This window comes from Achroia grisella, unplaced genomic scaffold (assembly GCF_030625045.1).
Source record: "Achroia grisella isolate CSIRO2021 unplaced genomic scaffold, CSIRO_AGI_Agris_v1 utg567, whole genome shotgun sequence".
Lineage (NCBI taxonomy): Eukaryota > Metazoa > Arthropoda > Insecta > Lepidoptera > Pyralidae > Achroia > Achroia grisella.
In genome coordinates this window covers 1,309,886-1,319,101 of record NW_026712947.1, presented here as the reverse complement: position 1 = coordinate 1,319,101, position 9,216 = coordinate 1,309,886, and the positions used below count along the sequence as shown (strand labels likewise).

Here is a 9,216-nt window from a genome sequence, read left to right as displayed (position 1 = left end):
TAAAAATATGTTAAAACGGACTCGCTCCTCAGAAAAATATATAAAAACTCTATTCAATTGTCAATTAATTTCAATAATTTCATTTTCAATGATTCAACTAATTGAACTCTTCAATGATTGGGAAGTGAGCAGCGCGAGAGTGTAAACCCGAGGGGAAACACTTCCCATGCCATTGGCGCTGCCACTCGCGCTGCCCGACGCTCCCTCGATTGTCGAGACATTTCGTGCGCGAGTCAAAGGATAGCGCGAGTGGCAGCGTGTTTTTACATTCAGCCCTCTCGCTCAGGTGTCGACCGGCAGTATTTCAGGCAGCGCGAGTGGCTGGGGAAGCGGCTAATAAATGTAAACGTAGCATCCGTAGCCGACCGAAAAAATATCTGACAACTCTACCAACCTCATTCACAACACAAATACATTTACTAAACAGTATGTAGTCGAAAGAAATTTATTCGCTTAAATTATTTCATTTATTTATTTATTTATTTTTAGGTAGGCTGTATACAATTTATAGACAATATTACTATTATATATATATAAAAATTACTGTTAATATTATGTTATTGAAACTCGGCTTGACACGCTGCCGCGTGTCTAGATCTGTGGTATTACATAATTAGTAAAGCTAATAACAGATATGTAATCTTTAATATTAAAGTTATAATTAAATTGGTTATTTAAAAACAATACATATTAAAACATTTAAACAGATCAGAGCCAAAGATATAATAACAGGATATGGTGAATACAATTAGTGAATTACGTTACAAATCTATATGTACGTACCTACATATAAAAATGTGTTTCTGTGTCAGGTAAAAAATATTGTCATGACATTCCTAAGTACTTGTTACAAAAATTTGTCAGTAATGGGTAGAAAACTTTATGGACATTCAATTGAGGTGTTTTCATATTCCCTATAGAGCAAGAAACGACTGCCAGACATACGTCATTTTAGTAAACGTGAAAGTTCTTGTATGTGTGTCCCCAACACAGGTAAGAACGATCCCCAAACATGAAACCTGGATCGTGGTTCCTTTGGCAGGTACCAGGTAACAAAGGTGTAAAAAAATTCATATCAAATTCGTTATTTTAAGAAACTCCATATTTTCATATGTTGTTCGTAGCATTATTATAATTTGCGCTGCTCATTGCCAGACACGTAGTGTGGTTCCAACCCCCCGCCGGACCCCCTAAACTATACTATTTTAGAAATAAACTTACGTCATTTTAATAAAGCTGAAATTTATATATATTATTGAGAGTTCTCTCAAACTGAGTTTCCTAAATTGCCAGACAGTTTTCTTGGTTCCTTATCCTACCAAACTCATTGAAACCGTATATTGGGTAACAACGGTGTATACAATTTCATATCAAATTCGTTATTTTAAGATACTCCATTTTTTCACATATTGCTCGTAACAGTATTATAACTTGCTCTGCCCATTGCCAGACCCTTAGTGTGGTTCCAACCCCCAATACTATACTATTTTATAAATAAATTTACGTTATTTTAATAAAGCTGAACTTTATATATGTTATTGAGAGAACTATTAAACTGAGTTTCCTAAATTGCGACAGCTGCTCCACTCCGCTGCTGCTGCGACTTTGTCCGTGTGGAATTAAACTTTATTTTTCTAAAATAAAATTATACCTAAAGAACTAAAAATTGTTTTGTTCGTCTCATTAGGTACTGATAGGTTCAAACTAATACATTTACAACCTGTATCATCCCTTATTTTATCCCCATGGGGGTTGAATTTATCAATATCCTATTTAAGCGAATGTCTTCATCATAGTATCTCCAATCTTTAATTTCAGTTCAATCAGTCGAAAATCTAAGAAGGTTTATACAAACTTTCATCCCCTATTTTATCCCCTTAGGGGTGGAATTTATCAAAATCCTTTCTTATCGGATGCCTACGTCATAACATCTACCTGCTTGTTAAATTTCAGCCCGATCCGACCAGCGGTTTGGGCTGTGCGTTGATAGATCACTATGTCAGTCACCTTTGAGTTATATATATTTAGAACTTTTTTTACTGTGGACTTTCCAGCAGAACTCTGCACGTGGTCCCAAGGCATTCACTACCCAAGCCTGGCTTGAAACTGAAGACTGGCTCTCATCTAGCCCAGACGTCAACTCTTTAGACTTCAAATTATGGTCAGTTTTAGAGGACATGGCCTGCTCTAAAAAACACGGCATTATTAAGTCTGTTAAACAATCTTTGAAGCAAGCAGAGGCGAAATTTCCCTTGGTAACAGTGCGTAAATCCATAGATGCGTCACCTAATGGATTAAAGGCCTGTATAAAAGCCACAGGTAGCCATTTCGAATAGAGGTATAAATTTTACACCTTAAACAAATTACCATAGCGCTATGGTAAACTGCACTACAATCTATACATATAAATAAAACTGAAGTGTCTGTTTGTAATATTAAAATAACTGTTGTTTACTACATGCATGTGAATATAAATACGGTACATACACCAAAATAACATTTTCTACAATTTTTTCTGTCTGTCTGTTTGTTCCGGCTAATCTCTGAAATGGCTGGACCGATTTTAACAGGACTATTTTTGGCAGTTAGTTAATGTAATAACGTAACTTAGGCTACTTTTATGTTAGAAAAATAAAGTCAAATTCCACGCGGACAAAGTCATGGGTACAGCTAGTTATCAATATAATACTCAGCAGTAGGTACATTCCACTTATACAAAATATTTACAACCGAAATGGTTTTGACAACGAACGCCAATAAAATCCACATACCAACACGTCTGCTACCGTATTAAATAACAAACAAACATACGGAACCTGCTATTAATATTATAATGATCTTTTCAATACAGAGTATGACGGATGAACGGAAATACATGTTCGGCGCGTGTTCACCACTGCTGAACTATATTATATATATATACTACTACTATACTGATGTTATAAAACTGAAGAGTCTGTTTGTTTGTTTGAACGCGCTAATCTCAGAAACTACTGGTTCGAATTGAAAAATTATTTTGCGTTGGATAGTCCATTTGTCGAGGAAGGCTTTAAGCTATATAACATTACGCTACGACCAATAGAAGTGAAGCATCAGTGAAAAATGTTGCAAAAACGTAGAAAATTATTCATATTTGAGGGTTTAAGTTGCATGCGCTAGGTAAACGGTTGAAGTTACCCACAAAATATGTATGAAGTGTTTTTGGTAACATCGCGAACGAAGTCGCCGGCACAGCTAGTATACTAGCCGTCCCAGCAAATGTTGTTTTGCAATAAATTAAAGTAAATATCGCTATTAAAAAATAGGGGTTGATGCTAGAAGGATGAAAATTTAGGGTTGATCAAAGAAAAAGAAAAATAAATATGTAAGTATGAAAAATAGATAGTAGCTGATTCTCAGATGAGTGTACATATAAAATTAAATGAAAATACTATTAGTTGTGCTGTTCCTGTATATTGGCGTTTCTATCAGGTTGTACCTTACGAGGAATCGAACTCGCGACCATCAGAGGTAATGCTAAACCGTCGACCGAATCGAGGCAGTCGATAAAAAGTCGACAAGAAAGGAAAATTAAAAACTCATGTAATTTACCCAAACTGTATTAAACAAATCTATATTCAGGATCTACTATCACAATTTAAAATCAACTGTAACTAAATTAGCATAGAATTCAAAACAGCTTAACCAATAACGGAAGCTTGGTACATGGAGATTATTAGAAATCCCATAGCGTAAATGACCAGCACGATGTCCATTGCAGTAGCGAAGATGTCCCTGGCTAGATGGTCTTCAGCCAATCTGCGAATACGGTCCTTAACTCTGTCGCAGACGGTTGCTATTTGCGTGAAGAACAATTCAGCGGTGTTCAGTAACGTGCTGAGGAAAAAATAAAAGAATGTAATTATATTATTTTGTTTAATTTCGCTACCATTAGCATGCGTGAGACCACAAAAATTCAGTACGGAAACCTGACCACGGCTACAGGAAGCGACCTTCTCTATTGGTGATCAAATTCCGATCCCACAAACATTCTGTGAGGAAACCTGACCACCGCTACTGGAAGCGTTACGACCTTCTCTATTGGTGATCAAATTCCGATCCCACAAACATTCTGTGAGGAAACCTGACCACCGCTACTGGAAACGTTACGACCTTTTCTATTGGTGATTAAATTCCGACCCTACAAATATTCAGTGAGGAAACTTGACCATCGCTACTGGAAACGTTACGACCTTCTCTATTGGTGATCAAATTCCGACCCTACAAATATTCAGTGAGGAAACTTGACCACTGCTACTGGAAGCGTTACGACCTTCTCTATTGGTGATCAAATTCCGAACCTACAAACATTCAGTGAGGAAACCTGACCACTGCTACTGGAAGCGTTACGACCTTCTCTATTGGTGATCAAATTCCGATCCCACAAACATTCAGTGAGGAAACCTGACCACCGCTACTGGAAGCGTTACGACCTTCTCTATTGGTGATCAAATTCCGACCCTACAAACATTCAGTGAGGAAACCTGACCACCGCTACTGGAAGCGTTACGACCTTCTCTATTGGTGATCAAATTGCGACCCTACAAACATTCAGTGATGAAACCTGACCACCGCTACTGGAAGCGTTACGACCTTCTCTATTGGTGATGAAATTCCGACCCTACAAACATTCAGTGAGGAAACTTGACCATTGCTACTGGAAGCGTTACGACCTTCTTATTGGTGATCAAATTCCGACCCTACAAACATTCAGTGAGGAAACCTGACCATTGCTACTGGAAGCGTTACGACCTTCTCTATTGGTGATCAAATTCCGATCCCACAAACATTCTGTGAGGAAACCTGACCACCGCTACTGGAAGCGTTACGACCATCTTATTGGTGATCAAATTCCGACCCTACAAACATTCAGTGAGGAAACCTGACCACCGCTACTGTAAGCGTTATGACTTTCTCTATTGGTGATCAGACTCCGACTATTGGAGAGAAGGGTATAGTTAGTAATAGGGTCTAATGTCCCCATTGTTAACAATGTTACCATTGCTAACAAAGTAGTCAGGTTGACCTCCACGCGGTTCCCCCTGGAAACCATCGTGTTAAATTCCTGGTGAATTTGTCATGATTGTGGGCTAATTGGGCTGAAATATGGTCGAGCGCAGTGATGGCTGGCTCATCCGACCTCATGTTCATCTTATCATCCTTCACTGGTGCCCCGCCAGCGTAAACCGTTATTGCAGGCGGGTGAACCATACCATTATCATCCATGAAAAAACAATTCCGACCATTATTGAACCTCAGTTTCGCCTCTGAATGAGGCATCATCAGGCAATAGATAGAGGTCAGATGTAGCTTGAAAGCCTAGTCTTGACTATTTGTCAACCAATCTGCAACAGTTTCAATTGGATTTCTGCAAAATAACCCATAGTTTTTAGTCACAAATATTGAGTTTTTTTTGTCATCCTCCACTGGTGCCCCGCCAGGTGTTTTTTAGATGAGTTTTTTGTGTCATAAATATAAAAAAATTAATTATTCAAACTTTAAATTATGGATATCGAAATCAATAGTTCACTTTTTTATCACTAACACAAGTTTTTTTATTTCAGTTTCATTATCATCATCACCTGATGATGTTGTTAATAAAGTAATTTTAAAATGATGTGGGAGAAAACAACACAAAATAATTTCATCATATATGACATGTTTTCATATTGCCACTTTTAAACAAACTAATTTTTTTTACGATAGGGATACCTACGGATGAAAAAAACGGTTAAAATTAGCTGGCTACTACCAATATTCGAAAAAATGACAAGAAACTATACCAAAACACATTTTTTAAATGGATCTTACTCTATATTAGAATTGATAAAAGACAATCATACACGGTGTTATTACAAAAGATAAACCTGGTTTCAAACTCGTATAAACCATTGACCAAAGTATTCCTTATTACAAAACGATTTTTATCTACAATGTTCATATTAATATTAGATAGACACCCATAAATAATAATACATTAATATTTATAGAAATTCCTTTTATTTATTTCTAAGTCTAAAACGACTTACAAAACAAAAATACTTCAAACTTATTTTGTTAAAAAATTACTTATCAAACCCAAAAATAAATATTCAGTTAGCGACATCTAGTATTAAAATGGGATACTAGCAACAACATGACTTGGACTGTGCTTTATGCTACAAACTTACTCGCAGTATGAACATTCAGCGATAAAAATTCCAAATTTGTAAAACAGATGGCAGTATGCCCCACACCACTGCTACTATTTTTTATCTACAACATATATTTAGGTTTAACTATATTTTTTACATGTTTGCCAGGATGCTATTTCTCAAACTACCTTCAGAACCTATTTAATACGACAGTTTGTAAGTATTTAAAGATGTTTGTTATGTGTATGGATGGACGCAAAACCTACTGAATGTATTGTAATGAAACTTCATAAAAGTAATTTAGATTATACAATACAATAACATATATGCTTCAAATTTAACGCGGGTGAATTCACAGGCACAGCTAGTATTTCATAAATATTACAATAAAAGAATTAATAACAAAGTGGAATAATTAGTCAAGCTTTCTTTTTAAAATTGAATAAATATTTGTAGTTTATAAAAAAAGGTAATTAAACTAAAGCACCTACCTAGGAGTGCATCTCCAGCCAAAATTTACGTTGTTGAAGCTGAACAGGGGCAGTACCATCGCCAGGATGTACCACATGTCAGTACTACCGATTGACGATGGAGTGACCATGGTGGACCGCTGAACTGCTGCCACTCTGTTAGGATCAACCAGAAGTTTATGGCATCGTATAGTTATTATATGGTGTTCTAGGTGTCATATTTGTACATAGTATAAAACCAAGTCGCTGCCGTTGTTTGTTCGCTTATATCTTTTAAACTACGCATTATTTCTTGCAGATTTCAACGCAGTTTTCAGCAATAGATAAATAATTATTACACAACGCCATCTAGACCCAAGTTAAGCTAGCTAAAGCTGTGTTATGCGTTCTAGATAACTGATACAAATAATTTTTCTTTAGTAAATAAATCAATATTATGTACATATAGAAAACACCTAGAACGATACAAACAATCATACTCATGAATACAAATGTTTGCACCGTGAGAGGAATCGAACCCGCGCGGTGAGGTTGCTCCGTGAAGCCTATGAAGACATTAGGAGACTGCGCTTTTAGAAGCAGCTCGGCTGGCTACTCTAGTAGTCTCTCTTGTTAACGTGTATTCAGATATAACGTTCAAATATTAGACCTAAAATGACTCATTATAAAAAATAGTAAAGTTAAGTTTAGGGGGCATTTTTTTTAGGCGTGACAATGAAGTGGACGCTAACGGTTTACTATCACAACAGCCCAGATGAGCCGATTCATCCGAATCACCCGATTGCGGAGACTGGTGTTCAATTTACATTACAAGAAATCAGTATTGAAATCCAGTTGCCTACCTACTGCGTTGAACATCCGTACTCTCCGTTGGAGTTCCTGCCATCCAAGTGTCCATAGCATAGCTGAACTGACTCCGGCCGCTTGTTAACGTGTATTCAGATGACGAACGTGCATTAATCTAAAAAAACATCACTTATTGGACCTAAAATTTTCTAATGATTGTAAACTCTAATACGAACGTGTTACAATTCAAAATCATTAATATAAAAAATTACACTGTCTAAATTGAACTTAAGATCGTTATTGAAAGTTAAGATCTTCTTTATCGGTGTTTACGGCTACGCTGTTTTCGCCTCTGCATTTTTTTTAGGCGTATAATGAAGTGTACCCGCCTGCGCTAACGGTTTACGCTGGCGGGGCACCAGTGGAGGATAATAAGATGAGCATGAGGTCAGGTCAGTCAGCTCATCGTGACAAATTGACCAGGAATTTATTACGATGGTTTCCAGGGGGAACCGCGTGGAGGTCAACCTGACTACTAGCAATAGGGGTCAACATTCCACATTATAAACAATCTGCTCTCCCCCCCGTCTCTGCATTTGGCATCATCAGCTCTTGGAGACTTCGTCGTTATGGTCTGTTATCATCGTAGTTAACTCTTAGTCACTTTGTCACGATGGACAAACTGACCTGACGCCATATCCACCTTATCATCCTCCACTGGTGCCTCGCCAGCGTATACCGTTAACCCAGAAGGGTGTACCATTCCGCTATAACATTACTTGATTACTCAGCTGACATTCTTCTACATTCTCTCTGGATATATTTTGAAATGATATCCTTGGATTCAAAGAATTTGATTCATTATTGAATGCGCCATCTCTTGCCACTGCGGAAGCCATTTTGCTATATTACATTAATGTAACGCATGCCAGTTCAAGCTGGAATAGTTATAATGTAATAATTGTGTCAGAAACATTTTAATTTGGTTATAAATTGAAATTGTTTAATGAAAATGGTGTTTATTTTGATAAATCATTGAGATGTAATATATGTCAATATGACATTCTATTTCTTATTATTTGTACATATGTACATATAATAAAACAATAGAGGTCGAATTCATCTGTACATAGAAAAAAACGCCTAAAACAAAGTCAGAGAGATTTTAGAAGTAATAGAACATAAATTAAATTTTCAAATTTATTGTTTCTCTACCAGTTTGTACACGCTAATCTCGGAAATTGATGGACCGATTTAAATGCAATTTTGCATGAAGGTAGCCTATATCCTCGGTCAACATCTTAGATACTTTTAATCACGGAAAATTAAATAGTTCCCGTGGGATAGTTAAAAATCTAGAGTACAGATGTGTACTAATCTAAACATCTACTTAAGTAATATCATTTTGAGCTTAGACAAAGAGTGAGAGCGATTTGTTAATTTTGGTGCAGTATTCCAAGTCGAGGTGAAAAATAGATATTATATATACATATAAATAAAATTGGAGTGTCTGTTTGTAATATTGAAATAACCGTTTTTACTACATGCATATGAATATAAATACGGTACTACACCAAAATAACATTTTTTACAATTTTTGCCCGTCTGTCTGTCTGTTTGTTTCGGCTAATCTGTGAAACGGCTGGACCGATTTTGACTGGACTTTTTTGGCAAGCCGCTGATGTAATAAGGAGTAACTTCGGCTACTTTTATTTTTGAGAAATAAAGTTAAATTCCGCGCGGACGCGGATATGTTGATATTTTATTTATTACAAAAAATACTCTAT

At 36.4% G+C, this 9,216-nt stretch overlaps 1 protein-coding gene across 1 annotated transcript; it reads right to left on the bottom strand.

The window, feature by feature from the left end:
- Nucleotides 1-3,595: 3,595 nt before the first annotated feature.
- Nucleotides 3,596-8,484, bottom strand: LOC131848714 (uncharacterized). Its single transcript, XM_059198651.1, has 4 exons — nucleotides 8,209-8,484; nucleotides 7,486-7,604; nucleotides 6,665-6,799; nucleotides 3,596-3,876 (listed from the first exon to the last, which is right to left on the bottom strand). The coding sequence occupies exons 1-4, from the start codon at nucleotides 8,326-8,328 to the stop codon at nucleotides 3,681-3,683; spliced, it is 570 nt and encodes a 189-aa protein (XP_059054634.1). The 5' UTR covers nucleotides 8,329-8,484; the 3' UTR covers nucleotides 3,596-3,680.
- Nucleotides 8,485-9,216: the final 732 nt, after the last annotated feature.